At 31.0% G+C, this 14,315-nt stretch overlaps 1 protein-coding gene across 2 annotated transcripts; it reads left to right on the top strand.

Annotated features, from left to right (window-relative positions):
• The first annotated feature begins 9,934 nt into the window (after positions 1-9,934).
• LOC129304957 (uncharacterized) lies at positions 9,935-13,449 on the top strand. 2 transcript variants are annotated; one of them, XM_054944814.1, is made up of 5 exons: positions 9,935-10,164; positions 11,881-12,357; positions 12,539-12,691; positions 12,921-13,293; positions 13,393-13,449. In XM_054944814.1, the coding sequence occupies exons 1-4, from the start codon at positions 10,041-10,043 to the stop codon at positions 12,938-12,940; spliced, it is 774 nt and encodes a 257-aa protein (XP_054800789.1). In that variant the 5' UTR covers positions 9,935-10,040; the 3' UTR covers positions 12,941-13,293; positions 13,393-13,449. The 2 variants fall into 2 exon arrangements, with proteins under 2 accessions (XP_054800789.1, XP_054800788.1); XM_054944813.1 differs by having other exon boundaries at positions 9,948-10,164; positions 12,875-13,293.
• The last annotated feature ends 866 nt before the right edge of the window (positions 13,450-14,315 follow it).

Genomic DNA, 14,315 nt, shown 5'->3' with positions numbered 1-14,315 from the left:
TGTCGTCCATACGAGCAACTGAGAAATCCACCTTTCCATGCCAATCCCCAAGACATAGCTCGACCCCTCAAGTAATGCCAACTAAGGGCTGAGGAGGAGAATTAGAGACTTTTAATAAACCTCCTCCCTTTTCAACTTTGAGACCTATCCTCTTAGCCTCTTCTGGAGAAATGAAGTTGTGGTCAGCCCCAATATCTACCATGATGCTGACAGGCTTCCCATTTAGCTTAGCCTTCACATGCATTAACCTACTGCCATGTGAAGGTTGGGCTTTAGAAGTGTTAAGGAGTTAGATTAATCCTATCCTAGGATTTTCCTCTTCCTCTTACGCCTCTTGCCTTTGCACTAAAGCAGATAATGACCCCAACTTCAGGCAATCCTTCATCCTATGGGGGCCTTGACATACAAAGCAGCTAAGTTCCCTCTTCTCCTTCTGCTTTGTCTAGGATCCCTTCCCAGTGTCTCCCTTGTTAGTCACCTTCCCTTCAAGGTTTGTCCCTTTACCGTTTCCTCCCCCACCATTCTCAAGATTAGGGTTAGGAAATCTATTCTTAGGAGACTCACCTCTTTCCCTCTGAAATTCTGAGAGACTCTCAGCGACCACTATGGCTTCGTCGATGGTCTTGACACACCGTCGTTGCAACTCATGCTTGGCCCAATTTTGAAGACCATCAATGAAATAGAAGAGACCTCTTCACTGCTCAGATTTGGAATCTGAAGAGTTAAAGAGGTGAATTCCTGCACATAGTTCGAAATAGTGGTCTTATGTTTAAGCTCTCTCGACTTCTTGCGAGCTACATAGACCACGTTCTCCGGATAGAATTGTCTCTTCAACTCCTTCTTAAAATCTTCCCACGTGTTGATGGTGTAAAGCCCCTTCTCTATGTCTGCATGCTTCCTTCGCCACCATAACATTGCATTATCAGTAAGGAAGTAAGCAGCAGTACGTACCTTGATTTGATCATCTGTTATCCCCAAGGTGTTGGCGTAGCGATCTATGTGCCATAAGAAGTTCTCAACTTCTTGGGCATCTCATACACCTTTAAATTCTTTTGGTTTGGCAAGATCCATTCTCACTTTCCTGATTCCACTATTTCCATCCAATAGTGGATTCCTTCCTTTTGCCTCTAAGGAAGTCTTGAGAGTGTTGAGTTGTTGTTGCATTGCGGTGATAGCCTCCATCACCTTCACCTCCAAGGATTTAACGGCATCCTCCCATTGATCCTCTGAGTTTTGCAAGGCATCCACACTACTCTTTACCCCTTCAAGCTCTTTGAAAGTGTGGTTCTCCAACGTACTCATGTCACCTTCAACCTTCTCTACTCTAACCACCATCTCTTCCATAGCTTTCTCTAAAGTATCAATTTTGATGGAGAGTATAGTAAGGTCTTTTGCACGTACCTTACTAGTGCCTCGTGCCTTCTTGCCACCCTAATGTGGAGGTTGGGATTCCCTTCCCCTCTCCTCATCGTGAGCAAGAGTCTCCTCAGTCACACCCGACATTCTTGCCTACTAGTAGCACTATTGAAACCACGGCTCCCTCAAACCTTGGCTCTGATACCACGTTGTCACGGCCTTGGAACTCCCTTCCCTTGAACCATACCAGCCTTAGCTTGATCCCTCTCTTGATCTTTGCTAAGTCAGCCGAATCCCACAAGTAGGCAAAGAGGCTAAGAGAGCTTGATGCACAAGTAGAGAGTAGAGAGCTTGAGTGAATGAACTTTGAGAGCTTTTACACTATGCTTGAGTTGCTTGTGTTTACAAATGAAGGGTAAGAGGTATTTATAGGCCTCTTCCTTTCTCTAAAAAATTCCCACCTCCTTAATGGACGGTTGGGATTGATTTGATCATATGGTGTACATTCTATCTCTAGAATATTCTATAAAAATATCTATAACAAATATCTAGATATTTACAAAGAAGTTTCTAGAGACTATCCTTCAAGATATGTGTGAAATATTCTAGAACATCTTAGAATATTCTAGATATCTCCACATTCCTCCATAAGTTTCTAGAACCTTCTAGAAACTTCTAGATCTTTCTAAATTTCTCTAGATAATTCTAACTTGTTTTAGATGCCTCTAGAACATTCTAAAACATATTGGACCCTTGTTGAAAGCTCTAGAATTCTCTCTCTCCAAAAATTTCACAACCTTATAAGTTCTTTTATATTTGAATATAGGTTATGACAGTAATCACTTAAAATTATTATTAAATTTTTTTTTTTCATCTTTTGTGAGGGGTAAGTGTCATTGTCACGAAGTCGGACATGGGTCAGCTGAAGCATTAAAGGAGGGAGGAAGGAAGGAATATTATTAAATGTAGATGCGCACTTTCATCAATAATTCTGCAACTTTTGAAAGTGGAAGACTGACTTTTGAGGTGCAGCCTCCTTTTTCTTCATAGGCGGACCATGTTTTGTAGCGTTAGTGGATTTCCAGTCTAGGGTTTTCTTTCCATTCATAAAAAATTTTTTAAGTATTATATTTAAAATATAAAATATTGTAAATATTTAAAAACATGCTTTTCTATTAAAAAATAAAAGATATTTTTTTAACTGAATTTTAAATTAATAAAATAATTATTTATTTTAAATTAATATTATTTTTTTATATTTATCTCTATATAATAGAATATTTTACTTTAAAATAAATATAAAACAATTATTCAATAGGGTACTTATGAAAAAAATGCACTTCTTACATTAAAAATGTAAGCTATTTTTAATTAAATTTTACCTTTCAATAAAGTAGTTATCTACTTTCAAACTAAGTCTATCTTTTCATATTTATCCATATTAAATATCCTATAATAAATCTAAAGTCATTTATCAATAAGGGTACTTTAAAAAAAATAATGATTATATCTTAAAAGACTAAAAACCCGCCATTGCTTATGCTTGCGAGCTAGTTCCAGTGCCTTCTCATTCAATGCATGAGTTTATAACAACATTTTCAACTAAATAAATTTAAATTTCAAAGATTTAAATTTAGTTGAATGTAGATAAAAATAATATATTATATTTAAAAGATATACATATTATAACTATTTCATTAGTTCATATGTATAAATTATTAAAACATTAGTTTAATCTTAATCACAAATCAGTATTCAAACTTGATTCCTGAAATACATAATTACAAAAAAAGAATCACGAAACATAGAATAGCAAGAAGGAAGCACATGCATGGGTTGGTATTTGAGAAATGAATATGAATTATCAATAAAATAAAATTCAACTTAAGAAATCCAAACAAAATAATCATTTCAAAACCAAAGTATGAGGATGGTGATTAATATTAATATATACATAAATTTTGAGCCGTCAATTTATCACTTTAGACACTAAACTTTAAAAATTTATATTTTTACCAATTTCTACCTATTATTGAAATATCTTATAAAGGGATTCCAAATAATTATGGTAATTTCATCACCTTATAAAAAGGAAGCACAAACATAAGTTAGTTAATAATATATACAAATTAAACTAGCATCATTTTCAAGTAATATCATAGTCACAAAGGCTTACTTGACATCTTAAATATTTGATTTGTTTGATAAATTTAAACTAAGCATTCTCTAGGGATGAATTACCTGAATTGTGATTTGCCATTCTAGATTGGACATGTTGATAGCATGATTAGTATGAAACCTATATGCTAATGATAGTGGCATAGTGGAATGAAACGTTAAGGTAGAGTTGTTGTAAACAAATAAAAAACAAAGTAAACATTAGCAATGAAAATATATGAGGGCCATTGAAATATAATTTTTATACACTATTTGCACATAGTTTCATGAATGATACTAAAATTAATCAAAACTAGAAACATAGAATGAAATTGTAGCCAAGCATGTTTATTTATAAATATACTGTATATGCATTGGAGGGAAATTTAAATTTAAATTGCCAATATAATCCAATCACCGGATTTTAAAATTTAAACTAATCTAGCTTAAAATTTGAAATTTAAAACTCATGAGGATAGATCTAAATACTCACACAAATTCTTTTTTCTAAATATTAAATATATATATATATATTAATTTGAATTTGAATTCCTATATATATAATTGATCATATGAACCTAGATTCTCGGCATATTTTTAGGGTGGATGGAAACTTTAAATATATAGATATTAATTTAAATTTAAATATGATCATATTTGAATTTTAAATAAGTGAAAATAATTTTTATATACGTATAAAAATTAATAATTTATCCCACACTTAACCCCAAAACCTAAATAATATATATTTTTATATAATAATAATAATAATAATAATAAACCATCCCAAACCTGATTTCAAACTTAACTCTGAAGTGCAAAATTGTAGGAAAAGTATCTCAAAGTATAAAATTATAGCAAACTTAAAAATGAATATATGATATTTTCTTGTAGCCTTTGACTTTACTTTTATGTATGTAATGATTATACTTAATTGCATGGGAATACATTATAGTTTGATTAGTTATCTACTTTTAAATAATCTTAACTATCTCAAATATCAAGCTCAACAAGGGCAAGAAACTTGATCAATTAATTCATAGTATTTCAATTTAATTTTGCTGACATTAATAGATTACTAGATCCCCCTATCAAACAATTAATGAAAAATCCACTTCACTGAATAATACTTTGCATTGCTTAATAATTCAAATGTCACAACTATTTATCCAGAAAGCACCAAGGCTAAACAACAAATAGGAAAGACAAACTACACCAAAAACAAAACGACAACAGCTACAACAGTTCAACAAGCATTATGTATCTTCAATAAATTTTGGATTAAAAAATAAAAATGCTCATAAACTTATTTTAGGAGGGCCTAATATCTTTTAAGAAGATTAGTGTAAAGGTATTCATAACTTTTAAAAGAAATAGAGGAAGAAAAACATATCTTGAGTCGTTAATTCACACGTACGTATGTGGGAACAAAGTTACACCAGTCGAACTTCATTCGGGTACACAACAAACGCACTCTCTGAGAGAAAAACCTTGTAAGGAGAAAAATGAGACCGATCAAAAACCGAGAGCGTTTTGTTTTTCTCTTCACGTAGAGAAATCCAAAAACTGAACCAACTGAAACCGCACCCATAACCACATCTTATGGAAACGTGCGGCAGTTTCTCCAACCACCCATGTTTCAAATTCAAATGTTGAAAAATATTACATTTTAAGGCCCTAAATAAATCACATTTTGAATCCAAACGTTTTTCATAATTCTCATAAGAGCCCCATTCCTCAATTTGAGCTTTTATATGGGCCTAATCCACCAAGGGTGGATAACCCAACAACTTTGATAAAATGAGTGTAAAATTGTCCAAACTATTAAATTTGATTAACGTCTATTAATATTGATCATTAAAAAAAGAAGCAAGTAAAAGGTACAAAAATACTGATAAATTTTTTATCTAGAAGCTTCTAGTATCATTAAGTCAATAATAGTACTTGGATACCCATTACCTATATAAAAGAGGCCAACTCTGACTTTCGGACTTATTTGAGCTGGTTTAAATACTCGAATTTTAAAATATTATTGTATTTTTTTTTCATAAATTTTATTTTTTATCTAAAAGATGAAGATCGTTCAGTTTTTATCTATTTTTAATTTTATTTTATTAGTATTAAAAAGTATTTAGGTATTTTGGCTCATCCTATTCAAGTTTGGATTTGACTTGGGTTTTTTTGGACTTATTTAGCCGGTTTGAATAAGTTTAAAATAAAAAAAATAAATTATCAAGTCTAGTACTAAATTTTTTTAAATTTATTCAAATTAGCATGTTAAATTTATTCTAAATTACTAGATCTAACCTTTTTAAATATGTTAAAATAACTTAATGTTGTGGTGAAGTTATAAAAAATATAACTTAATATTAAAAAATGTTGGCCTACTTAATAAATTTAATGAATACTAGAGTATTGTTATTAGCTTTGTGATATCAAAAGTTTATAAAGGAAAATGTTATAGATGTTTTTATAATTTATATTTTTTTTTATTTTTTAATAGTCAACTTTAATTAATATTAATCAAATTTAATAATTTAGACACTCTCCAACCCTCTTTATTAACATTAGAATATGCTTACCCCATCCATCACCTAAAAATGTTAGGTGTCCTTTAAAAAAAGGTTCGTCTGTATTTTTTCGCTTTTAACTCATAAATGTTTTAGAAAATAGAAAGCTGAGTGTACTGGGCCCATATGATATGGAGAAGATATGGATCGACCAACAACCCCCCCCCCAAAAAAAAAGCTTTTTAATTTCAATTACTGGAACCACCCTAGTAGGTTCTCTCACATCACTTTATTCCTGATTAAATCTGCCAAGGATCCTTCTCTACCCCTCATCAGCATCCTCAGGCTTCTGTTGCAGAAGCAATCTTTCAGTAATTTTATCACACCCTGAAAGGATCAAGTAATCTCATCACTCTGCCAGCAAAGAACAAGTAGAGCGATTCCATAAGGTAACTGTCTTCTTTCTCTATCCTTCATTCACAGATGCTTCTTTCATCTCCCCCTACTGTAAGTGGTGTTTGTATTGTTCAAGTATTTGCTCGCGTATTTCTCTCAGTAAATCTCAGTAATATGTTGTCATTTCATTCTACTATTTCTTCTTCGTACATTACCTTTATAATTTCATCAAAAATGGCTCCATGTTCTCTTCAAATATATACAAGTCAAATTAATTAAATTTTCTATGCATAAAATTCCATAGGTTGGAGTTTTACCCAAATCACAAACTATAGCGTATCATTAATGCTTAAATAGCTTAAATTATTTTGAAAGAGCTAACCACACACTTACATAGTTATGGTTAATTCTCTAATCCTTCCATCTTGACGTAAGACTATCATATATCTTTTTAGTGAAAACAATAGAAAATTTTTTCTAAAACATGTAAATAATAATAAGATCTCACAGAATATGTTAATTCTTCTCGAGTTTTTGAGACCCTTTTTATATTGATGCCTTTTGTAAAATGACATAATAACTCTAATTCTATATATATATATATATATAAGCGATTATTTTTATTTAAGTAATGATTTTTTTTTCTTTTAGTATGACTAAAATGGGATATGAAATGATAATTTTTGCTTTACAAATTTTGTAATTATTGAAATCTAAGTATTATAAATATTATTGAATATTTTTATTTAAATAATTACTTTTTTTTATGATAATGATTAAAACAGGATAATTAATTATAATTTTTTCTTGTAAATTTTTTAATAATTAAAACTCAAGTATTGCAAATATTGTTGGCTAGTTTATTTTAAATAAAGACTAATTTTTATGGCAATGACTAAACAATTTCTATTGCAAATTTATCATGGTTTTATTTAAATAGAAGCATTATACTCATTTTACAAAACATATTAATATAAAAAAATTCCTAAAAACTTAAAAAAATTATCAGATATTATATTTTTAAGAACTTTTCCTGTCATTTTGTTATTATAATATTTGTAGTATCACTAGTATCATTACCAGGAAAACTAGGCATTCGATTCCAGAAGTCGGTTCAAAGGCATAAGTGCTGCAAGCGGAAATCAAATTCCCTGTTTCAATCGAATTCCAGGTATGAGGATAATTACAGATTATTTACATATTTTTTTATCTAGAGAAATACATATTTTATTATATATATATATATATATATATCAAACAACTATAAACCTGAAGTCCCGAACGTTAAAAACCAATGATTTCAGAACTGAATTAAATATTAAATTAAAAAAGTCAGCGGTTCATAGCTTTGAATTGATAACATAATAATTAAATTAAAAAATTATATATATATATAATAATTTAAATATAAAAAATAAATATAAAATTATTACTTCACTTAAAAATAAAACTAAATATTTTAAGTTTATCATGACTTAACAAATTACATGATACAATATAACATTAAATGATTAAAAAAAATTAATAATTTTTTAAAAAAATAAAAAAGGATACGTTTTTGAACAGTTTAATTTTTAAAAACTGAATCCAATTTTTAACTTAATCCTGATTGCGGGTCCAATTTCCTGTCCAAAGCAGTCAAATCAGCTCAACTTTTTAAATAATTTTTTTGATTTGATTGAGTTATTAGTCTGATTGATCGACAGTTCTATCATCCGATTTGGTCTAATGTTTTAACTATTGTTAAAAACTTTGGAGGAAGGGTTACTTTCCTCCATGAAGATAGAATAATGCTCCACCACAAAACTGTTTGTTCCGCAAAGTCGTTGTTATGGTGGGGCCATATGGAGCTGCTTCCGAGAATATGCTTAATTTCAACATGTAACGAACACTTTCGAAAAAGAAAAAGGAACAAAAAAAAAAAAAAAGGAAAAATGCAGTAAGCGCAAATTTAAAGAATGAACAGCAGCACATCCAATAACATGTTAGCGTCATATTTTTTTTTCTCTGGTTTAAAAAAGGGAGAACATGCAAATATGTACTTCTCTTGTCATATTTATAAAATAAAGGGAGAATATTTTTTTCAATCCTATTTATAAAATATTTCAATAATTATATTTATTTTTACTATTTTGCCCCTCTTAAATGTAAGGAATTTTATTAAATGTTAAAATATTTTATTTTAAAATTGGTATATTTAATATGGGTAAGGAAATTTAAAATTTTTCTTAATTTTGGTAAAAATGTTAGAAAGATTTATAAATAAAAGTAGAAGGAGTAGTTTATTAGAAGAAAGAGTCCTTTGTTTGTGAATCAAGGTCTCCAATGGCTTTGAGGGTTACCCTCAGCGCCGATGTTCCTCATTAGAATCAAAACAATTGAAAGTACATCACAAAAAATTATAGCTTGTTAGATGAGAATATCCGATTAATTTATAAATACTATTTAACTTGTGAAGCATCCAGTACACTCTAATTCAAAACCCTCAATATGAGTAGTTTTTTTTTTTTATGACATTGACTTCTCATTGAAATTAAACACCAATGCTTCGGGCACAAATATAAAAAAAAAAATTCATCCCAAAAGATTAGTATATTGGATAAAAAAATTTTTAAACTTATAAACCTCACTTTTTTGTGTGAAGTTTGTACGTATTATTGTGCGCGCGAGCACGATATTGCTTGTTTTTGACAGTACGTAGTGTGAAGTTCTTTGTTTCTTTACCTTTTCTAATTTAATTATATATTGTACAGCTTATTTTGGGTTTTGCATATATAAATACTGTCATCATTGTATTATCAAATGTAATGAGTCCGATGTTAGGAAATCTTACAAATTGAATGAGATTTTATAAGTGTAAAAAGCTTTTCCACCATACATGTTAGTTTTTTGGGATAGGTTCCTCCTTTGAGCTTTTGTTCATAACATTGGTATTTTCATTGAAAGTCTGGTGTCTTAAAAAGGACTACCCATGGAAGGTCATGATTGGCAGGAGGCTGAATGAAGTGACTAGAGCCACCAAGGATGTTGACTTTTGATGAGGTAACATTGTAATAAATCTTACATCAGGGAGCTTCATAAGTTGAGTGAAACTTATAAGTGTGAGGAGTTCTCCCACTCAACATAATAGTCTTTTAAGATGGACCATCTTTTTGAGCTTGCACTCTTAACATGAGTTACAAGTGATCATAAGTCATAAATAGTATACTTTATCTTGTACTTTATGCAAATGTACTAGACCCATGTCCCACCATAGTTAATAAAAAAAATCATAATTTTGAATTCCTGCATTTTGCTTGAATTTTGTTGTAGGTCATTGCATTTTTTTTTTATATTCTAAGTCCTTATACTTTTATTTTTTGATGTTCTATAAGTCCTTATGACATTGTTCATGGAGGAATCTAGAATACCAAAATAAAAGTGTAGAGATCTAGAATAATAAAAAAAAAAATTGCAGTGATTTATAGCAAAATTCAAGCAAAGTGTAGGAACTTAAAGTTATATTTTTTTAAAAAAAAGTAATTTGCTTATGTAAATGAAATTATATATATATATTTTGATAAAATGAAATTATATATATTTTAACTATGGAACTGTTGATATGTATGATTTTTGCAGATAATGGAGGAGTACTCAAATGGAGATCTAATTAATCCTCCTCAGGGACCTTATCACCACACCCAATTACTGAGGTTCGATTCCACTGTGTTTAGGAGATCTTCACCTCATCTGTTGGAGGATACAAGTAATTAACCACTCTATCCATTCTCTTTAAAATGTGAAATAAAAAACTAATAAGTTCAATTATTTTGTGGATCCTTATAATTTCACTTAAATTTTGATTCAACACTGCTAGTTATTATTCTATAATTTTAGCAAAAATTTAATTAAAATCGTAGGCCATTTTGATATTAGATGAAATTATACGGCGATTATGATCAAGAAGATGATGTAATCCATTAACCAGATAAAGTATATATAAATAAATGGATATGTTACCCCACACAATTATGTGACTTAAGTGAATTAATTTGGAAAGTCCAATAAATGAGTTGTTAAAGTTGGCTAAGCGTTAAAAGACAATTTGTAATCGTTTGCCCATATCACATAAGATCATAGGCTTAATTAAGTCTTGTACTGTCAATACTAGAGCCTTATTATTAAGTCATCTGTGATCTAACTGGGGTTTTCTTTATAACTAAACAACTTTATCAAGTAAAAATCACTCTTCTAACAATTTCAGAGATGCCATGAGGGTTAGATAGGAATGACCTAAAGGAAATTGAAGGTCAAACCTGTTGGATCGGCTCAATCCTGCAAGTGGACATGTTTGATCATAGTAATAAAGGAAACCTAGAGTGTTCTCGTCGAACCCATAGGGAGAGAATATGTTTAGTCCAATTAAGTTCCCTGCCCTATATATATATATATATATAATAGTTAGCTGAAGATAAAAATTTATAACAAGTAAACAAAATAAAAGAAATATATAAAGATCAATCCAATCAATAGAGCATTATTAGGAGATTGATTTTCACCTTCTAGGATGACTAATTAAATTTCACTTTTTAAGTTAACTCTCTGTAATTATAATGAATATTGTTCATATAATATCCTAATTATAAGTCATTTTATTAGTCATTGTTTAATTAGGATTGAATTCATTCTCGCGCAATTCTAAGTCCCAACTAAACCATGAAGCTGCAACTGAAGTCAGCATGAATTTCTAAATCTATCTCTATTGGTCTAGTTATTTATATTTACCACTCTAGATCTCTGTTCATTCCTCTCCTTTCAATCCATTGTGTTTACTCATTGATTAGATATTATGATGGCCAATCACATGATCCGCATGAAGATAAATATCAATATAAATAAATAATCATGAAAAAGACCACTAAAAAAGACAAAGTCAATTCGAGTTAGGCTACATGCTACTCTTAACTGGGACTTTAGGAATACATAAGAATGTAAATAACCATCAAAACACAACTAAAATCCCAAATCATAGAAAAGAAAGATGAAGGTAGAGGTAGAGAGTTCTTGATGAAAAAGGATAAATTTTGCTCTACGTAACTCAAATCCTTGCTCATCCACTCCAAAGCCTCTTAATTAACACCGAGTCTTGGCCACCAAAGAACGAAGATTAAATGTCAGTTATTGCCACTCCTTGCCTCTATAGATTTATTTTCTCTATATATTTTTTCAAATGTATATCTTTCCTTTTATCTTTTTCTTGGTTATAATTTTTATTATTAAGCTATTTATCAAATATAAGTGGTAAAACTAAAGTAATACATAAATATTCTTTTTATCACTCAGCACTAGACTATATGTCTTAAGAAAATTTCATTTGTCAACATACTGTATTATTGTTGGGGATTTGATCAGCACCTTACCCGTGAATCTCGTCCAAAAAATATTGGATGAGAATTTCACAATCAAATGTCTTTTGTTTCAGAGGAGGCCAGAGCCAAATACCTGAACATATGTGTGCCTCTATACAAATATGCAATGGAGGGTAACTGGGAAAAAGCTAAACTAATGTTGATTCATGATAGAACGCTTCTGAATGCTGCTATAGCAATAGAATGTCCCACTGTACTTCATATAGCAGCAGGAGCAGGCCATCTTCGGTTTGTGAAGGAGCTTGTGAACTTGATGGATGAGAGTGACTTGGATTTACAAGACTCTATGGGAAACACTGCCTTCTGCTTTGCTGCTGCAGGAGGAAACATGGAGATGGTTCGGTTAATGTTGAAAATAAATCCATTCTTGGCAAAAATTAGAGGTGGGGACGGTTTCACTCCACTTCTTTTTGCTGCTTTACAAGGAAGAGATGATATGGTGCGGTTTCTACACCCTAGGACTACTGATATACTTGAAGAAGCTGATTGGAATAAGTTATTCCTAACTTGCATCGACTCTGATATTTATGGTAAGTACATGTTGCCTATGAAGCATAAATGCTCTTATACTATGAGTGAAGAAGTATAGCCTTATAGGTACAGCATGGATAAGCATTTAATACATATTAAATAAAAAATAATCATTTTTTCATCGTCCTTTTTTTGAATTTGCATTTATTGGCATTATTTGTGTTTTTGGAAATTTCATAGATTTAGCATTGAAGATGTTGAAGGATAGGCCACAGCCAGCATTAGCAAAAGATGTAGATGGTACGACAGGTTTGCATATCTTGGCTCAAAAAATGATAGCAAATTTGAGAAGTCACAGTTCTGAACGTCAAAATTATCGACTCATAAGTTCAGGTAATTCGTCCTGTACTACTTAGGAAGACCAGAAAAACTGGTCTTAAATTGGTATTTATCAAAGTTATTATTTCCTTTTTCAAAAAGTATTTAATCAATATTATGGCTAAAATCATAGATTCCCCCAAAACATTGACTAACTTCAGAGTTGGCTTATTCAATTCATCAAATTATATGACCTAGGTATGAAGCATGGCGTTGCTCTTCAACTTGTCCATTTCTTGTGCAGAGGAATTCTGGATCAAGTAGACTCAATATTAGATATGAGGAAAATCATAAATGAACCATCGCGATTATTATTTGATGCTACAAAAATTGGAAACTTTTGACTTTTTAGCTGAGCTTATGAAGTCTTACCCTGACATAATTTGGGAGTTGGACAACAAAAGAGAAGTACAATTCACATTGCAGTTTTATATCGTCATCATGCCATCTTCAATCTCATTCATGTTATAAGTGGAAATAAGGATATTATATTGTCATTTGCGGACACAGAGGATGGAAACAATATATTACATTTGGCTGCAAAGTTAGCACCAGCTGATCGACTTGAGTTGGTCTCTGGGGCAGCTTTTCAAATGAAGCTCGAACTATGGTTTGAGGTACTTCTTCCTTACCAACTATGAAATGGTTTAAATGACCCAACGGCTAGAGTATATACGTGAATTAATTTATAAACAACCCTTTAATTGATATGGCAGGAGGTGAGGAAGATTGTGTTGCCATCATATGCTAAGAGAAAAACCTAAAAGGTGAAAACTCCTCAAGAGTTATTCACTAATGAACACTTTACGAAAAGAAGCTGAGTCATGGATGAAGAGGACATCTGCTTCTGGTTGGTTGTTTCAACTCTTATTGCAACTGGAGTGTTTTCTGCTGCATTTAACTTACCGGGTGGTACCAATGATGATACAGGAGTTCCAAATTGTTTGGGGAAACGATCATTTACGATATTTGCTATATCAGATGCTATTGCATTGATCTCATCTTCATCCTCCATATTGGTCTTCTTGTCCATTCTTATCTCACGCTATGCAGAGTATGACTTTTACAAGTCTCTACCCTTGAAGATGATTTTGGATTGGTTACTCTCTTCATCTCCATAGCAAGCATGATGATAGCATTTAGCTGTGCATTCTTCGTAATATATGACCATGGCTTAAAGTGGGTTCCTTGCTTCATTTCTCTGCTGTCATTCCTACCAATAGTCATATTTTTATTTCTGCAGTTTGAACTTTTTTATGATATTATTTACTCAACATATTATTTAAGGTTTTTATTCAGGCCAAGCAAACGTTTGCTTTACTAGAAAATAGAGGCCAATTAGGTGGTGTTGTATCTTTTGCTTATTGTAATATAGTTTGGTTTTTCATTTGAAAAAAGTATATCAGTGCATGTTTCATACAAATAACACAGTAAGGTTAAGGATAGTAAAATACTTGGCCATAAGTAACTCAATTCCAATTTGCACATGCAGCTAATGGCAATCAACTTGAAGAAGCTTATATAAACTTTAAAGTCGCATTATAAAGAAAATATAAGGTGAAGTACTAAAAAAGAATTTGCTCAACGACGGGGTAAAAAGTAATAAACAATGAGCTCCGCTAAATAATTTGGAGACAAA

Source organism: Prosopis cineraria, unplaced genomic scaffold, assembly GCF_029017545.1.
Source record: "Prosopis cineraria cultivar Desert tree isolate PC_DT_omini unplaced genomic scaffold, ASM2901754v1 PC3, whole genome shotgun sequence".
Taxonomy (NCBI): Eukaryota; Viridiplantae; Streptophyta; class Magnoliopsida; order Fabales; family Fabaceae; genus Prosopis; species Prosopis cineraria.
The sequence above is the reverse complement of the archived record's forward strand: the minus strand, read 5'-3'. Positions and strand labels throughout refer to the sequence as shown.

Coding starts and splice junctions, on each gene's coding strand:
- LOC129304957 (XM_054944813.1), top strand. CDS start 10,041: ATGGAGGAGTACTCAAATGGAGATCTAATTAATCCTCCTCAGGGACCT. Junction 12,358..12,538: donor CATCGACTCTGATATTTATG/GTAAGTACATGT, acceptor GAAATTTCATAG/ATTTAGCATTGAAGATGTTG. Junction 12,692..12,874: donor TTATCGACTCATAAGTTCAG/GTAATTCGTCCT, acceptor TATATGACCTAG/GTATGAAGCATGGCGTTGCT.